Raw genomic sequence first — 19,922 nt, forward strand, 5'->3', positions numbered from 1 at the left:
TCACCTCTAGACAGCCTTCCCTAGACTTTCTCCCTATGTGTGTGCACAGCTCTCAGTGCTTGCTTTTCTTTTTGTACTTCTCATTCTGTACATGATGACATGCTTGTTTATCTTCATTCCAACTTCAGCCTGAATTACTTGATGGCAGGAAAAGGCTTAAATCTCTGTATACAAAATGCTAATTCCCATCACCTCATGCAAGCAGAAATGGCCATGTAGAAGGTAGAGTAGGTTAAGTACATTTAAATAAATGATTAAATAACTGTATTCCAATTTAAAATATTGCCCCAAACTCTTCTGGCAAAACCTTCAAAAGCCACACTGCATTGGCCACTCTGCTCTTTAAGCACCCCTCTTCCTCATGCTTCAGGTGTACTGGACCTGGTTCCCAGAACACCCACACACGTTCACGTTTGCATTCCCTTCCTTGGACTGTTCCTTGGTGTGTGCATCCCAGTCTGAGTCTTGGTCCTTACTGCTCATTATGTTCCTCTTCTTTGCACTTTGTCCTTGGCCCCAGTCCTGCAGTCACTTCCTTCCCACCTCAGCTCCAATCTGAGAAACTCCTGCACATCCTTTAAGACAGCGATCCCCAACCTTTCTGGCACCAGGGACTGGTTTTGTGGAAGACATTTTTCCACGGACTGGAGGGGAGGGGGCGGAAGGTTTGGGGATGATTCAAGCACATTACCTTTATTGGGCACTTTATTTCCATTATTATTACATTGTAATATATAATGAAGTAATTATACAACTCACCATCATGTAAAATCTGTGGGATCCCTAAGCTTGTTTTCCTGCAACTAGACGGTCCCATCTGGGGGTGATGGGAGAGAGTGACAGATCATCAGGCATTAGATTCTCATAAGGAGTGCACAACCTAGATCCCTGGCATGCGCAGTTCACAGTAGGGTTCTCGCTCCTATAAGAATCTAATGCCACCACTTATCAGAGAGGAAGTGGAGCTCAGGCGGTAGTGCTCACTCACCTGTCGCTCACCTCCTACTGTGTGACCCAGTTTCTGACAGGCCACGGACTGGTACTGGTCTGTGGCCCAGGGGTTGTGGACCCCTGCTTTAAGGCACAACTTAAATAGAGCCTCTCTCACTAGCTTTCTTTGATCCCTAAGTTGGAATTGATTGCTCCTTCAGCTGTGTCATCATAGCAATGTACACATACCCTGATTTTAGAGTTTACCACATTGTACCTCATCAGCATTTGCCATTCATCATCTTCCCCAATAGATAATGTGCTCCAAGAGCACGGACTGCATCTTACTCATCTTTGTGCCCTGGGGTTAGCCAGACAGTAAGTTCTCAATAAATGTTTTTTTTGTTGAATTGAGGCCAATTGGCTTGCATTTTATTAAACCTCAAATATAAAGGACAGCAATACTTCAATATTTAAAGGGCATGAAAATGTACTTATTCTTTCTTATGGTAAAAACATAGTATATTGTTATTACTGTTTTTTGATTTCCTGGCACCTTTCAATGTGTGTATGTGTGTTTGTGTGTGTGTGTTTGTGTATAAATGCTTTATTACAACTTTTGTATTCATTTCTAATAATGAATTAGGAACATTCATTTCTGATTATTATGTATCTATTATATAATATGACAAGATAATATAATAATAAATACATCTATAGATATTAGAAATATCTATCTATCTCTCCTTGAGTCCTTGACAATTGATAAGTTTATTTGTTTTCATAGGATTCCCCCTCTCAGAGTTATTTGTATTTTTCTTATACTTTATATGACTTTTAAAAACTATGATCATGCCCTACTTCAAAATTCAGGAATAGATTGCAAATGCCTTTTGTGCCATATATACATATTCCTCAAAACACAGGAGAATCAGAAAGATATAATTTGAGAGTGAAGTAAAGCTATTCTTCTTCTATTATTTTATCAATGTAGATCTTTAATGATTAAAGACAAGAAAACCACAGTAAATTTCCATTCATGCTAAGAAAAGCAGAGTTCATTCTTCCTACCTGTTCTAGCTACAAAAAAACAAAAAACAAAAAAACAAAAAAAAAAACCAGAAAGCCCCCATATCGAAATCCTCAGGTGCTCTCTCAGTCACCTTCAACTTGAGCCCTCCGTGGAAGCGTGCTCAGCACCAGAGGCTAGGTCCCAACAGCGCACACCATTGCAAAGATGACCATTTTGCTCTCTGCTAACTCTGGCCAAGTTCACTGGTGCTCCAAGGAGAGGCTGATGGAGATGATGCTGCTGCTGCTAGATCCCACCTAAAAAGTCATTTTCATGGTGAGTGATTTAATTTTTTATGAGATGATCTGAACCCAGGCCTGAAAACATAGATGTGGGGAAGAAGCCTTGAAAAGTTGATCCACTGTGAATAAGAGCTAGCCAAGCTCTCCCCAACACACATTTTATTATGCACAGAATGTCATTCCCTGGTATTCCAGGGCTGAACAACTCACATTTCTTTTTCCACAATGTGATTTTATGTTTGCAAAGATATGAAAGGCAGAAGCCTAGTTAGCTAGCTATAACGGAGAATTGCAAATCTCTCTATATGCCACAAAAGCCCAAGGGCTTTCAGGAGAACAGTCCTCATAAATGCTCTGAGATGAAGAACAAGAACTATAATATTCCTTGAGGGTTGGTTCTAAGTTATTTCTTGAAGAAAATTTCTTTTTGGAGTAAATATGGGAGGAAGCTCAGATTGCCCTTGTAGCTTGGTGGTTCTGGGAAGTCAGGGTCATGGATAATATAAATGCAAAACAACTGAAAAACAGAGCTGTCTATGAAATAACTACCTAATGAGATATTAGTGTGCCATAATATCCAAATCAGTCTAGATTTACATATATCTTTGCACATGAAATATCAATGAGCATAAATTTTTTTAAAAATCTAAATCTCAGAAGTGTCCTCGAATACTCAAAGGAATACATTTCAGTTTGTATTGCATTGAAATGAATATAAAGGTTGTAATAAGACATTTGATAAATTTCAGAAGGTAAAGAAACATACACAACCACTGATGAGAAAAAGAGTGAAAATAAGCAACCATTTTTGACATTGAGAGAGTTGAATTTGCAGAGTCTTTAGTATCTTATAAATCTACATAATAAAATGTGAATAAACTGTGTATTTTCATGGTTCCTATCACTATGCTATCTAAACTCTTGAGAGAGATTGTACTTATTTTAAAGCATTTATTCACCTTGATTTCCCCCTCCACTTCAGAGATTCTGCATTCTTACGCAATGACTGAGGAGAGAGACTTGTGATTCGCCCTGCCCAAATCTCCCTCTTCTCTCAAATTTATGGATGCTAACTTCAGCGTGAAGATTCCAATCAACAGGAGGCATCAAGTTCTCCATCAAGGCCCAATTATAGTCTATCATCAAGTGATGGCCGGGCACTGTGGCTCATGCTTATAATCCCAGCACTTTGGGAAGCCAAGGTGGGTGATTACTTGAGGTCAGGAGTTCGAGACCAGCCTGGCCAACATGGTGAAACCCTGTCTCTACTAAAAATACAAATATTAGCTGGGCATGGTGGCACATGCCTGTAGTCCCAGCTATTCGGAAGGCTGAGACATGAGAATTGCTTGAGCCTGGGAGATGGAGGTTGCAGTGAGCCAAGATTGCACCACTACACTCCAGCTTGGGCAACAGAGTGAGACTCTGTCTCAAAACAAAACAAAACAAAAACAAACAAACAAAAATAAGCAAGAATGCTGTTGAACACCACGGATGGTCAGATAAATTAATGATTCCTCTGGTTGGGGACATTCACACAGACTTAGCCAGCATATCTTACAGAGTCCTCTCTTATGGCTGAAGCTGTTATCTCTGCACACATGCATTCAAATCTTTCACCTAGGCTCCAGTCCGTATTTCTCACCCCATTCAGATATATCCCATGTTCTTTCCCAGCTCAACATGCCCCCAACATAACTCTGTAACTTCTCTAACATACTCCTGTTCCAAACTCCTCCACTACCCCAGCTCCCAGACAAGCAATGTCAGGGGCATCTTTGACTCCTTCTTTCATTTCACTCAGAGCTTGGAGAGTTACATCTTGCTGGAGCTGGGTGAAGACCAGAGGTGGGTTTCAGCTGGGATGCTTCGTCTGTTATTGCTTACTGCTTCCTGGTGGCCGGTGGGGGAACAGCAAGGGGCATAGCGAAGTCCTCCAAGAAGGCAAGCTCACTTGCCAGGATGAGTAGGGGCAGGATTCCATCCACGAGATAATTCAGAGCCAGAGGAAAGAAGAATCGAACCTAGGACAAGGCTTACTCAGAGACCAAAAAAATTACCAAACACGGAGCTGCAGAACAGAGCTGACCGCCTAAGCAGGAACCAGAAATGGGCTAAGATTTAGTGGGGAAAAGGGATCAGGGTGGGTGGGAGAGACCCTAGGGCAGACCATATGGGAAGTTGAGGATGAAGAGAGATCAGAGGAGGACCATAGGTCTTACCGGTCCGCCAGTTGCTCTAGTGGATATAATCGCCCATTTTAGGCACGGGTCCAGGACTTTCTACTTGACCTCAGCAGTGTGGTGACAAGTTGCAAGATCCTGACACTATTTTGGGAGAAGCTCGCTTACGGCATCCTACAGCATGCATGCCAGCGACACCATGTGGGCCTCTAGACAGAGCTGTGAAGAGAGACTTGACAAAACACAAAAGGCTTGCCATGCCCTCTCTAACCCACCAGTGTGCAGCAAGAAACAGATAACAGCCACAGAAGAAGGTTCTCAGCCACTGCTCTGCATTCGCTAAGTCCTATCAATCCCCTCTTGAGACCTGTCCTGCAGCTTCACTCCACCCCCCAATCATCCCTATTCTAGGCCTGCATCCTCACGCACCTGGACTTACCCACAGGGTACCCAACCCAAGGTGTCGATTAGTCACCATGGGTGCTCTAGATGAGGCGGAGAGATGAGCCTTGTCACATGGCAGAGAGCTTGTCTTTTATTCTAACTGCTGTGGGGAGCCATTTAGATGGAGGAGGAGCAGAGGAGAAGTAGATGGAGGAGATTCAGTTTGGGGCTTTTAAGGTCAAGCTGCCTGAAAGACATGCCAGTGGGTGTCACGTGGAAATTGTATAAATGACTATGGAGCACAGAGGAAAGGTCTAGACAATATATATGTGGCATGTTGATGTTCTAAAGGCCATTGGCATAGATGAGCTCTATTCAGGAAGGAAGGTGGAAATGACTATAAAAGAGGTTAAAATGTGAGTAGAACATAGGCCAAAGATTTACAGGCATGTGAAGGGAAGGGAAGACTCTTTGAAGCAAGAGAGATACTAGATCACACTGCTACCTGGAACATACACTGAAGGGTGATGCTATTAAAGTCATGCTTTGCAACCTTTTGCATTTTGCAACATATTTTGTTACTCTGTCACAGTGTGATTTTGCCACTGAGGACTGAGAACCTGCTGAGCCGGACAGCAGGAGAATCCTTTGAAGAGGAGCCCCGGCTCTGGTGAGGTGTTCATCTGTGTCAAATACTAAGTTCCTTCTTAGTATTAAGTAAGTATAACCACCATATAACAGTATAACCACTGTTTCTCGGTGGTTTCTCTGGGATGTGTTGGCAACACCATAGTGAAGCGGTTGAACAGAGCTGCCTTGATAGATTATATTCAGAAGGCTAGTACATTCCTTTCGGAGAGGCACCAGAGTGGCTTCAAGTTGTCATCAGATTTTAGACCAAGGTCTACAGAGCTAGCGTTACGTCCACACTTTATAACAATTTTATTGAATGGGTTGGACTCAGTATAGGGTAAGGGAGAAGTGATTTCATTCTTTACCACATTGAACTGAGTTTAGCTTATCAGAGCAGATTAAAGACTACTTTGCATGTCTTTGTGTAAATAAATATGAAAACCTAGATGAAACAAATAATTTCCTAGGAGAACACAACTGACAAAATAATTGACTACAGTGGTGACAGAGGAATATGAAAGATATCAAAGAACTAGCACTGAGCCCAGATGGTTTCACAGGAGAATTCTACCAAACTTTAAAGCATCCAATACTACATAAATTGTTCCAGAGCTTAGAAAAACGTCCACATTTTTACAAAGCAAATACAATATTGATTAGTAATTAAACCTGATAAAGATGCCACAAAAAACTCTAGGCCACTCTTACTTGTGAATATCAATGCAAAATTCCCCAGGGAACCATTAATAGAGTCTATCACTACATTAGGAGAAGAATAATACATCAGAACCTAGTGGTATTAATTTCAGATTATCTGTAGAAAGTTTGAGTTAGGAAATCCATTAATATAATTCACTAACTTTTTAGGTGTTTGGGGGAAAATCATGTGATTATTTCCATAAAGGTCGAAAGGTATTCAACAAAATTCAACACCAATTTCTGACAACAACAGAAAAATACACATGCAACAATAGCTAGGACAAGCTCAGAAAAAAAAGAGCAATGAGGGGAGACTATAAAACTATCAGACAATAAAACATACTGGAAACTAGCTAAATTTAAAACAGAGTGCTACAAAATAGAAAGGAAAATAGAATAGGAAGTCCAGAAATGGACCCAAGTACCTATGGAAGGAAATTCTATGTTAAAGGAAGCAGGAGGCCGAGGCTGGTGGATCACCTCTGGTCAAGAGTTCCATACCAGCCTGGTCAACATGGTGAAACCCATTCTCTACTAAAATACAAAAATTTGCCAGGCTTGGTGGCCTGTGCCTATAATCCCAGCTACTTAGGAGGCTGAGGCAGGAGAATCACTTGAATCCGAGAGGTGCTGCAGTGAGCTGAGATCGTGCCACAGCACTCTAGCCTGGGCAACACAGCATGACTCCATCTCAAAAAAGGAAAAAAAAAAAAATCACTGGTGATAAGATAACTGGATTGCTATTTGGAAAAAGAATTTCATCCATACTTATTCCACAATAAATTCCTAATGGGTAAAAGAACTAAATGTAAAAAATGAAACCCTACAAGCACTAAAAGAAAATGTAGATGATTCCTGTATACCCTGATGAGGGTTTCTTACTATTACTAAAAATCCAGATGTAACAACAGCAAGAACAGAATTTGTGTAGTCATAAATTTGACTGCATAAAAACAAAATGAAACAACAATAACACTTCTACCTGCTCAATGGGGGAAAAATCACAAGCAAAGCTAAATAAACTGAGAAAACTATTTGCAATCCATATCACAAACAAAGGGTTGTTATCCTTAACATATAAATAAATCCTGAAATTAAATAAAAAGAATAAAAACTCCACTGGAAAGGAATAGACAGACTATATATAAATAGCCTTAAGTATATGAAAATTTTCTCAGTTTCACTCAAAATAAGAGAAGTGAACTAAAACTATGCTGAGATAACATTTTTCACAGTCATATTGGTGAAGATTCGAACGCCTCTCCAGTGCTCTGTTGATGACATTCTGAAGAAACGGGCACTCTCACAGACTGCAAGTAAAAGTACAAAATAGTATAACCCTATGTAAGGGAATTTGACAATATTTACTAAATCTTGATCTAGCCATCCCATCCATAACAATTTAACCTGAAAATACATCTCCAATAATATGAGAGTCCATAAGCATAAAGTTATTAATGGAAGAATTATTTGAGATAGCAAAATACTGGAAGCAACCTAAATGCCCATCTATAGGCAAATGGTTGAACAAACTATGATCCATATAAACAATGAAGTAGCCTGCAGCTGTCAAAAAATAATGGGGAAGATATCTATGACCTGATATGAAGTGATTTACAGGATACATTGTTAAGTGAAAAAAGTAAGACACAATACAATAGATATAGCATGGCAACTTTGTATAAGAAAGAAAGGGTAATAACAATATGTATGTATGTACCTGCACATGCAAAAAGAAACACAGGGAAGATAAATCAGAAACTGTGTTTGGTTACCCATAAAATAAGAGGGAAATGGGTTGAAAGGGTCTGAGACTTCTCTAAGAACAACTTACTGTCAAGTTGTAACTTTTGAACCATGTTCATATTTTACATATTCAAAACAATAGCATATGTGGGGGGAAACCCTTAAATGTAATACAAACAGAAACAAATAAACATAACTATATATCAATTGATAGCATAACCACACAGAAAAAAATCATTAATCCAAGTGACTTTTGAACACAATACTCTGTATACTTAGTGGAATATACCCTAAGGACAAAAAGAACTGCAAAGAAATCTTGACCTCTACTGAAAAGGTTTGTTGCTGGTAGTGGTACTGGCAAAGTAATTGCAAGTAAATGAATACACATATTGAAGTTGCTGGGAACCAGAGTTTTTACAGTGGGAGAAAGGAGATATCAACGTGGGATAGGGGAAGACAAAGAACAATCCTCAGGTATACAATTGGAATTAGAGTTATTTGTATTAACTCATGATGTTTTAAAAAATACATGCTTCCTAGCTCTATCCACTGAGAGGGCATAAAAGCACAGACACACAGAGAAATATATGTGATTATATACAGATATAGCTGTAGATATATAAACATACAGAGATACAAATATAGAAGGAGAAAAAGCAAATGGATCAAAACATTAACAATTGCTGGATCTCGATGGAACGTATGAATGTTTACTGTATGGCAACTTTTCTAAGAGTTTGTAATCATCCCAAATAAAAAGTCAAGGGAAAAATAGTTTGTCTTTGTCTCCAATCGCTTTTACATTTGAGTTGTACTTCTCTGGACCTTTTCTAGCCCTGGTTCATCTTTCTTGAGAGCTGGTGAGTGAAACAGGCTGCGGTGAACAAGGCCTAGGCACACCATCACCCTGGCTGAGGGTGAGATGGTTTCATCTTGTTAGAATCCTGTGGATTATCCAGGAACCCGCTCTCATGACTCCCCAGTCTCTTGTCAAGGATGGAATTAAAGTTCAGAGCTCTCATATGAGAACATTTTCAGTCACAAATTGGCAAGTGCATTAAGACTTATCAGTGGTTTCTCTGCCCACTCACGTGAACTTGTAGGATCTTTCTATGGAATCTCATTGATCACATCTTTCACACTCTAGAAGAATGTAGCAGCACTGATCAGTCAACAAATACTTCCTGAGCACCAGGCACTGCTATAGCACAAGGGATGCAGCAGTGAAAACACAAAAGTTTCAGGTGTAGTGGAACTTACGGTTTCCTGGTGGTTGTTGGACAAGAACAAATCAGTAACTAAAGTGTAGAGTATGAGGCCGGGTGTGGCAGCTCACGCCTGCAATCCCAACACTTTGGGAGGCCGAGATGGGCGGACTCACCTGAAGCTGGGAGTTCGAGACCAGCCTGACCAATATGGAGAAACCCTGTCTCTACTAAAAATATATAAAAATTAGCCAGGCGTGGTGGCGCATGCCTGTAATCCCAGCTACTTGGGAGGCTGAGGCAGGAGAATCGCTTGAATCTGGGAGGCAGAGGTTGTGGTGAGCCAAGATTGTGCCATTGCACTCCAGCCTGGGCAACAAGAGTGAAATGCCGTTTCCAAAAAAAAAAAAAAAATGTAGAGTATGTCAGTGGGTGATACAAACTATAGAGAAGAGCAGGCCAGGCAGACAAGGTCTTGGGCAGGGCTTGCGGAGTGGGTTGCAATCTTTAAATAGCACGGCCAGAGTGGGCATCATTGAAAAGGCTACATCTAAGCAAAGACCGGAAGAGGTAAAAGGGTGATCCACTGTGATATCTAAGAGCAGGGAGGTTCCTGGAAGTGCAAGTGTCCTGTGGCAGGTGCTGTCTGGCCTGTCTGAGTAACAGGAAGCTGTCTGGCCTGAGTAACAGGAGCTGAGTGGGCACAAAGGTGGGAGAGGACTGAAAGGGCCAGGGTGGGGAGGTAGAGGGCAGTGGCACTATGTGGCTTTGTAGGTCATCTGTATATAGGTCACTGTCGGTCTTTGACCTTGACACAGAGTGTCACGGGAACCTTGGGAGGATTCTGAGCGGAGGGTTGACATGGTCTGACTCACATTTTTAAAGTCTCAGCTAAAGCAAAACAACTTTCCTATGCTCCCTCTTTCATAAAATGTAAGAGTTGATTGTCAACCCGATCCCTGAGGAATCCTTTTTATTTCTTCACTTCTTTCCCATCCCCAAATAACTTATGAAAGCCTCCTTAAATAACAGCAAGAGCTGTCACCAGCGAGTCTTTGTGGTTCCATTATGGGGGTGGAACGGAGCATTGGCATTTGTAGGTATTTTCAATCATGTCCCCATCTTTGAAGATGAAAAGCAGCCTGGGCGAGATGAGAGGATATGGAGAAGGTGGAATCAATGCGGGTGTAAAGAGGCCAAAAGTGCATCCTCATACAGGGAGCTAGGAGGCGGAGTCAGAGGTGGGAAGACAAGGAAATTGGCAGCAAACTGGGACTCCTGGGACATCTAGCAAGGCCAGGGAAATGTCCATGTCCAAACCCAGAGAATTATTAAAATCACAACAGTATGCCAGGGACTAGGAGAGAGGAATGCCCCACTCTTAGGGCATTCTCAGCTTAGAATCTGTCAGAGGAGTCCTGGTTTCTCCCATTCCTGAAACCATTTTCCTGAATGTAAACCTTGTGGCTTTTCATCAGGGGGCCGCAGAGGGCATGCGGTCCATTCCAAAGGATTCCGGTTCTGCTGCTTGTGTTTAGTAGGGAACTCTAAAGACAGAAGGGATGACACCTCATCCCAAGGAGCTTGGGACTGGGGAGCATTTCTTCCCTAGTTAATGAGTGGAGCAGGGACCTCATGCAGAGCTAAGCCCCTCCATTCTTTCCTTCTGGGGCTGTGCATCTGTGTCGGGTGCTCAAGTGCTCACTGCACTGCACCCACCACAGGCAGAGCATGACAAAAGGATGCAGATGAGCAAGTTAGGGGTGGGGGGCCCTGAGAGAGAGGACCAGGCAGAAATATGATTCTTCACCCTCCCATCTGTTCTCGCCTGGCTTTTTAGATTCTATTTATGAGCATTATATTCTTAATGAATTTTTGAAGAAAGAGATGAGGAGCTGGCAGACCACTCTCCTGTCGGTGGAGAACACCGCTACCACTAACACCAACTGGTTTTATGACATGACAGATGAGAAATAATCAATGCATAAATTAGAACTTAACATTGTCATAAACACTGGAGCATCAGGATTTAGTGAGAGGAGGGCAGGCCAAGATATGACAAAGTTGTAATTGGGAGACAGGAAGCGACACTATTTTTCAAAGTAAAATTAAAAAAGGGGGAAAGGAGAGAGATTAGGAGAGAAAATGAAATGCACCGTCTTTGCCAGGCTGAGTTACAAATGACCCCTTCAAATTAAAAAATGCCAGCGACTTACGTGATATCAGCATTAGGGTGAAGCCCAAAGACTTCAGGGTTATCTAAGGATGGCAGTGACTGGATGTATTCAAAATACTGGTCTAAGGTTTTGCACACAGGGATTTTATATCCAGTATAAAAGCAGAATGACGGTTCAAACATCTTCTCACTGAACCAGACCTGTATGTGAGAGAAAACAAAAGAAATAAAATTGATGAGCATCTAAATGAAAACTGCTACAAGAAAGGAGAGAGGGGCCACCTTATTTCCATTTTAATAGAGTTTTTAATACTGATTTTGAGAGTGTCTTAACAATACTACTGATAGAATAATTAGCACATATATGGAGAAAAGAGAGAGGCCAGAACACAATTTGACCTGGCCTCCGTTTAACACCAAAGAGGATATTCACTAAGAGTAAGGACCAGAGAGCAACTCTATAAACCCATTCTCTAATTGAGTCATTTGACAACTCTCAATTCCACTTTAGCAGTAGGAACATACTGCAAAGTCTGTGAGGCCATACCCCCACACGCAAGAGAGTATCTGGGCATTTTCATCACCCCACTTCTCCCCAAAGTGGGGCTCATACCAGGAGGATGTCCTTATGCGCAGTTTCACTCACACAGCACTGAGCCCCAGCACACGGCCAGGAAGGCTCCATGCAAACTCTCCCCTCCCACCTTGCGCTGAAGAGCTTCATTTGCTAATTATGTCCCTGTACACAAGAAGTAAATGTATTCAACTGCCTTGCTGTTTGCCTTAAGACAACCCTTTCTTATTCCATATGAATTATCTTTAACAAAACAGTGAGAGAACAAATATATGGTTAGTGTGAATAGACTTATTCTCAGAAAGGAAAAAAAAAATGATGCTAAATGCCTATGAACCAGATGTGAGGCAATGACTTACGTCTCCCAGAGCAATTTTCCCAGTGGGGAAGGAAATAATGGGAAGACAGGAAGAGTGGAAATGCAGGCACGACATCTGAATTACTCAGAGCACTTGACAGGAAAGAGGGACGGTGCCTTACTCTGGTTGGTCACAGGTTCTCTAGTACCTTCCCTCCATCTCCTTCCTCCAGCTCTTTTTAGATCCAGTGATTGCTCTGAAATACCCTGTGTACTGATTCTCTCTCTGTTTTATCCTATTCAACTCCTATGCATGAGCAGGCTGAGTTTAGAACCAGAACACAATGAAAGAGAAGAGACACACAGTCCTTTCTTTCAAGGAGCTTGTGACCCAGTGGAGGGATGAGCCAATTACTTAATAACCACAATACAAAGTGCACTAAGGCAAGAGTCAGAAGGAAATAAAAATAAGCAAAGTACTAAGGAGGTTTAAAGCAGGAACAAGAACATCCAGGTGAATGTCAGCTGAGGTATTCTCAAGGAGGTGATTTTTGGAGATAAGCCTTGAAGGAGAGGATTTTGACAGGAGAACTTGGAATGGGGAGGTCACATAAGCAAAGGTATAGAACAACTGATGCAAAAATGAGAAGCAGGTTAAGGGAATAATGGAATATAGGGTGAACACAATGTAGTCATAAGAGATAGGACAGGAAGGGTGAGGTGAGGTCTACCATGGATGACTGTTGATGTCAGGGTGAGGACTGGTGATTAATTTAAGAAATGGAGAGTAGTTGAAAGTTATTAAAGAGAACAGTGTTATGAGCATGGTCATTACTTAGAAATATTAGATTTTTCACAATGCAGATGACTTAAATTGCAGGAAGACACCCTAAGGGGGCAAAGGCCATGGATCCTCAGCACACAGATAACAAATGACCACACCAAATTCTGTGTTGCCAGATGACATGTATGTGTAAGAGCAAAATGAAGTTTCTTCCTGTTTTCCCAGCACTTTATACACACACAAATAGCTGAGTTTCACCAAATTTGGAGGCTATTTTGGGGCAAAGTCAAAATATGAAATAAGAAATCTACACGGAGCTACTAGGTGAGCAGTCATCCCCCACAAACACCCAATACAGTTCTGCAATTGGTTTTAGCAGAGAGACTCTGTAAGATGCTGATAACAGAGAAAACAAGGTTCAAAGAAAAGCCTGAGATTGAAAGTCAGAGGGACAGGGGATGCCATATGCAGGCATGAGTGTACAGTGGAACTGCTTCTCCCATGGGCAACTCTGGATGACACGGTTGGGGTAAAGTGGAGGCAGTGCAGGCAGGTAGCTAGCTGGTCAGAAGGCAAGCCTGGGGCTGAGGATGAGATCAAACAGGTGAAGGCAGGGTGTGGGGGCTGTGGGGCTTTTGTGCAGCCTTTCTCAAGAGGGTTGCTGCTCCCAGGTTTGTGTGGTAAGCTCATGCCCTTAGGGTCGGAGACCCAAACTCACATCTGGTTATTGATGACCATCTGCAACAGGTCTAAGCTAGACAGAAATGAATGAGGGAAAGCAACAAGACAGGAGGTTGGAGAGGATGTAGGGCAAAGAGAAGATTCAGTAGGATAAGGAAGTGGGGTGTCCAACAGTCAGAGAATTGAAGCCACTGAAGGCTATGCTACTCTTAGGGAAGTCCTGAGAGAGGGGGAGGGAATGAGCCCACAGAAGTTACTCAGGGGCAAATGAATGGGAAAATAGTAGGATGAACTTTTGACTTCAGGCACTAATTGCTGAGAATGGAGTCCAGAGAAACCAGAATCAGATGATAGAAGGGAGTAACATAACTCAGGTGAGGAGGAGCTGCTGTTACTTGGGAACAGCCAATCAACTGGGGCCTGGATACGGAACCCTGTGCTTTTAGATCAGGAAGTCTGCACAACCAAGGCCCAGAGGACAGAGAATCTTGGGTTTCTAGGAGAGGGTTGAGGTCAGCTGACTAGTCCTCTATGGCCCGAAATGCCAAATGTCAGGGTACAGGGAAGAAGTAGAAGAGAAAGAAAGGAAGGAGCGGGGTCAGAGAGGGGAATGCCCCGCCTGAGTTCTTGAAGGTGGAGCAGGCTTCCTCCCCCTCCCTGTGTTCCTGGCTCAGACATCTCCCTGGAGGCTCTGGACCAACACAGCAGCTTTCCGTTGTCACTATCTACGTGCTGAAGAATTCCAGATCCTTATCTCCATGCCTGAGCTCCACCATGACCTCTGGATCTGTACATCCAGGTGCCTTGTTCACCAGCATTCAGGCATTTGTTCTTTTATTCAACAAATATTTACTGAGCACTTATATGTGTTGGGCTCTGTTTCCGGTGCTCAGACTTTGGCACTGATGTAATAAGACAAAGTCCTGCCCTCATGGCAGTTACAGTCTTAGACAACTTGATTAGGATGTCTAATAGACATCTCAAATGTTATATGATCAAAACTGAACTCTTAATTTCCAGCCCCAGACAATACAACTCATTCCTGCTGCAGTCCTTCCTCTTCTCTGTAAATAGCCCCATTCTGTGTCCAGTGACTTAAGTCAAAACTAGGGGTGACCCTGACTCCCCTCTTCTTTCACCTATGCACTTGATCCCATCAGCATTCTGCTGGTACTCTTGGTGAATTATATTCTGATGCTAACCACATCTTAGTCTCCACTGCTAAAACTCCAACTTTAGGTACTTTTACAATTATTCTAACAAAGTATACTTACTATGACATCTTTTTTTTCTCCTTTGAATCTCAAATACAGAGGTGAGTTTCTCACACTCCTGAGTTTATTATTTTTATGAATCTAGGCCCCTTTTATTTTAATTTTTCCCCATTCTGTCCAGATATCCACTCACTGTCCCCTTTTCCCTCTGAGGGCATCTGTTTAAGTATACTTGATATATATGTCCTAGAACATGTATTTATCCTTGTGAGCTATGCACATATTCCTTTGTAGATCTCGCTTTATTTTTTTTTAAAGCTCTGCACTCAACACTATTTGTAAGACCTATGCATGATTATCATATAGATCATTGCTTCCAAATGCTACACTGTATGCCGCCATAGGCCTCTACAACAGGTAACTTAACTATTTCCCCATGATGGATGCCTAAGTTGCCTTCAACTTCCCACTACCACCAACAATGTTATGAATAATCTCTTTGGTACATTCTGAGAATTTCTCTGGGACATTCTGGTTCAGAAGGTAGTCGTATCACACACTTGATATGACTATGACCACCAGGTTGCACCCCACAAGGGTGAGCAATAGTATGCCATGGTGCTCACCCACCACATCTTATCTATTCTCTTAGGAGTCTTGGGTTTTTGTAGCAGATGCTGTGATGTGCCATCCGATCCTCATTCAGGAGCAGGTACTCACTCCCCCCACTGTCTGGAGTGTTGACTACTGTGAGCTCACAGCATTGCCCCTCCCCAGGAACTGCCCTAGCAGGAGGGAGCTGCCTCAGCCAAGGTCATGTCTTGGAGGAAGGCTGGGGAGGAGGCACTTGAATGCAAATCTCCACCTCTGTTTCCAGGAAAACCAATCTATGATGCTTGCCTTCAGCTCCAAACACAGTGCTGCCATGAATATGTTTCTACGTGTCCATTTGTGGACTCTCTCCACAAATGTTCTGGGATATATTTACCTGAGATACCTAATTTCATAAGTATTACTGGACTGCTTTCCAGGAGGTCTATGTCCATTTGACCTCCCAGCAGCAGGGCTCCTCCCTCCGCACATCCTCACCAACACTTACTATTTTTCACAGTTCTCCATATGTAGCTTCAAGAAAAACTTACTAAAACATGTAAAGGTTAAAAATCCATTTTCTAGTCAACCCCCAGCTTATCAAAATACTCCCAAAGCTTGTGCTTTGTTGCTGAGGCTTTAATTTTGTCAAGAGAAAAGAATCATTTAAGTAGAGAATTACCAGTATAGGTCCCAATATAAAGAATTTAATAACCATAAAAGACATCTGGTTTTTTTTTTTTCCACTTAGGTGTTGTATATTACATCCCTAAAATGTAAAAAATTTTAAGAAGAGTTTGAGTCTGGTAGGTGTTATTTATTATATTCATCCCTGATGTGAAAGCCACAATTGCTAAGAAATAATTTTCTCTAGAAAATATTTATCAGCATGGTACATGTGGATTTTATTTGGCATGGAGAAAAAGGGAACCCTTCCTCAATTTCCAATTGTCCATCCTAATGGAAGAGATGAGAAAACTCAAATTATGATTAATCCCCCAATCACTTATTTTGGGGCTTGAAATCACCATGAGACTTCTCACTCAGAGGAAGAGGCACAGAAATGAGGCACAGTGTTTCCCTCACAAGTCAGATGCCCAGGAATGGGGAATATGGAGGAGGGGCGGTGGGGGAGAGGACCTGGGCACAAGCAGTTTCATCTGTATGGAAAAGGAGTTACAGACCAATGAGAACTGACCACTGCTCTGCTCCGCACCACAAGCAGATTGTTGGTTGGTTTTTGTCTTTGTTTTTTTGAGACGGAGTCAGGTTTTTGTTTTTTGTTTTTTTGAGACAGAGTCTCACTCTGTCACCAGGCTGGAATGCAGTGGTGAGATCCCAGTTCACTGCAATCTCCGCCTCCCAGGTTCAAGTGATTCTTCTGCCTCAGCCTCCCAAGTAGCTGGGACTACAGGAACTCGCCACCACGCCCACCTACTTTTTGTATTTTTAGTAGAGACGGGGTTTCACCATATTGGCCAGGCTGGTCTAGAACTCCTGACCTGGTGATCCGCCCGCCTCAGCCTCCCAAAGTGCTGGGATTACAGGCGTGAGCCACCGCGCCTGGCCCAATTGCTGGTAGTTTTGTGTGTGTGTGTGCATGTGTGTGCATGTGTGTAAGCACACACATGCGTTTGTTTCTTGGCTAATTCTTTGCAGCAGCTCTGCTGTATGCTTAAGTTTGGTAGACCTATTACAAACAAAAAAATTGGAAAATATAGTGAAATGTGTCTCCAAACTTTATTTGTCTACGTTGACTTACTCTGGCAAAGCAATTAAGTAGACGTTTGTCAAAGTCATCTGTCACTCTGCCTCCATATTGTACTTCTCCGATCATGTACCGAACCGTATTCCATGATACACCCTTTATTAAAAGTAAAAAAGGATTATTCATTGCCAACCCAAACACATCATTATAAACATTTCAGGTCTTTCCCTAGAGGAAAGGTCTGGAAAAGGAAGCACTCACTAGACTCGCATTTAAAATTATTCATAGTCTTATACTAATAACTCTTTCACTATTACATGGCTGGAACCACTACAGTTTGTTCACCAAGAAAAATTCTACAATACTAAACACTGGTAAGTATACTGCACGTATATTATTTAAAATAGGGGAAAAAGATTATTTTTCACTCTGGGGATATAATTACCTATAATACTCATAGAGGTAATGCCAAGCTGTTACAGAGGAGCAAAGTGGTGTTTAGTGAAGAAAGGAGGAAAATCAAGTAATCATCAGTTTAACACGCTTTCTTAGTAATATATTTTCTGGAATTATGAGAACAACAAGAAAATTATTTATCCACAAGATTTTTTCTCAGTGCAATCCTCTGCCATCCTCTGCATTTCATTCTGTGTGCTAAAACTACATCAAAATATTTATTCATTTCTAGAGCAATTTTATACTAGGAATATATTGCAATTTAGCCGTTTTTTTAAACCCTTGATATATTTGGGTTAGGAGAAATAAAGATATTTGCTTTTTGTTTACTTTTTCTTGGTTAAAATTTTATTTTTCAGCTTGGTTGCCTTTCAAAGCAACTATTTTAAGGTAACTATTATTTGTATGTACCAAAATGATAAATGACCACAGAATATGAACACATAGAAAATAACTTTTCATCAGACTGCCAGACTTTTAATTTCATATCCCTTTGTCATTTCAAGGAAAAATTACGGTTTGGTTCTAGAGTAAAAACTCATCATGGCTTACCATCCCCATACTGAGGCTGCAGGATCTCTAATCACCTTGCCCTGCTCTGGGAAGGAAGAGGGGGCCAGACTGTAGAGAGTCACAGTTAATGAGCCCTTATTATGCACTGTGTACTGTGCTTTCACAAATACTAACTCATTCCTTCCTCACAGAAACAATGGCCATTTTACAGATGAGGAAACAGGCTCCCAGGCTCATTGACTTGCCAAAGATTATAGAAAAAACAAATTTCCAACCCTTTATATGTGTGAAAGGACAACAGAGTTTACGTTCTTAGCTCTGTGACCTTGACGAAGTCTCTTAGTCTCTCTTGTCTGTTACCTCATCAGTAAAATGGGTAATAAATACATAAATAATAATGCCTTTGTTATTGATCTCACAGAGTTGTGAAGATAAAAATGAGATCCTACATACATGAGAACTTCGAAAACTGCAAAGTGTCATATGATGATGAATGACCATTACTAGAAAGTATTGTTATTCATAGGCATAAGCTGAGCAGTTAAGAAATGACTTAAGGTGGAAAAGAACTTTCACATGGGCTGGCAGATACCGTCTTCACTTCTGAAGAGGCAGGAGTAGGACCAGTGAGGAGAAGCTTGACCTAAGGCACACTTTCTCTTGAAGTGCACTGTGGCCCTTGAGTGCAACATGAGGAAAGATGCGGTATTTTGCCACACACTGAGTTAGTTAGCTTCCATGGTATGTGCGTGTTGGGAGCGGGGACAGGCTGCCCCAGCAAGTGCCTGATTAGAACAAGTCCCTTCAAAGGGGGCTCCATGGGGCTCAGCAAATTCACACCGTATCATAGACTTCAAATGACTGTAGAACCCTGATTTAAGAAGAGCAATAAAAACAGGAAAAAAGGCACAATTTCACTCACTTTTTTAATATCGCATTCATCAAGGTGATTCTGAATAAACTGAACACTGGCTGAAAAGTCAGCGGAATTGAATTCGTAGGGAATATTCCATCCTAAGGGGCCAAACTTTCGTCGCTCCTTAAAAACACCAAAGAAAAGTAAGTATTGCGTGTACCTGAATCCATTTTTATTGCTATCAAAATACAGTAAAATTAGGGCTATATTATCAAAATCAATTGACATTAGTTTAAAAGAATAGTATACACAATTTTGGATATACAGTCATGTCGCTTAATGATGGGGTTACCTTCTGAGAAATGCATCATTAAGCAATTTCCTCATTATGCGAACATCTTCGAGGGTGCTTACACAAACCTAGATGGTACAGCCTATACACACCTAGGCTACATGAGGTAGCCTATTACTCTCAGGCTACAAACCTGTGCAGCATGTTACTGGACTGACTACTGCAGGCAACTATAACACAATGGTAGGTATTTGTGTATCTAGACATATCTAAACACAGAAAAGGTATAGTAAAAATACATTATACTCATACAGGACCACCACCATATATGCAATCCATGTTGACTGAAACATTATGTGGCATATAGCCATATTAGAAATATTACTTCATGGCTCTATAGCTAACTGGTTTATACAAACAAATCTCCAAAGATTTGTCAAGTTGGAGTTTTTGGGTTTTGTTTTTTTTTTTTAAAGTCTAGGTCTCCACTGACAACTCAAAAAAATGCAGTAGGTGCTCAACAAATATCTGTTGAATGAACTGTTATTCTACATTGGACTTCCGAAAGTTTAAAATGTCAAATGCAAGGGTTTGAATTTTTTCCGTTGGATTACCTAAACCTCTCTCAAGAGCACTTAGATTCTGTGATGACTTCACTTGGCAATCTTGCCATTTCAAATTT

At 41.4% G+C, this 19,922-nt stretch overlaps 1 protein-coding gene across 3 annotated transcripts in view; it reads right to left on the bottom strand.

Annotated features, from left to right (window-relative positions):
• Positions 1-19,922, bottom strand: part of LOC105474557 (dynein axonemal heavy chain 8) — a 316,668-nt gene that overhangs the window by 30,225 nt on the left and 266,521 nt on the right. For all 3 annotated transcript variants that reach the window (XM_011729344.2, XM_011729345.2, XM_011729346.2), the window contains exons 86-88: positions 19,015-19,131; positions 17,178-17,279; positions 11,314-11,474 (exon numbers count right to left, since the gene is read on the bottom strand). In XM_011729344.2, coding sequence (XP_011727646.2) covers positions 11,314-11,474; positions 17,178-17,279; positions 19,015-19,131 — 380 coding nt within the window. The remainder of the gene's footprint in view (positions 1-11,313; positions 11,475-17,177; positions 17,280-19,014; positions 19,132-19,922) is intronic.

This window comes from Macaca nemestrina, chromosome 5 (genome assembly GCF_043159975.1).
Source record: "Macaca nemestrina isolate mMacNem1 chromosome 5, mMacNem.hap1, whole genome shotgun sequence".
NCBI lineage: Eukaryota > Metazoa > Chordata > Mammalia > Primates > Cercopithecidae > Macaca > Macaca nemestrina.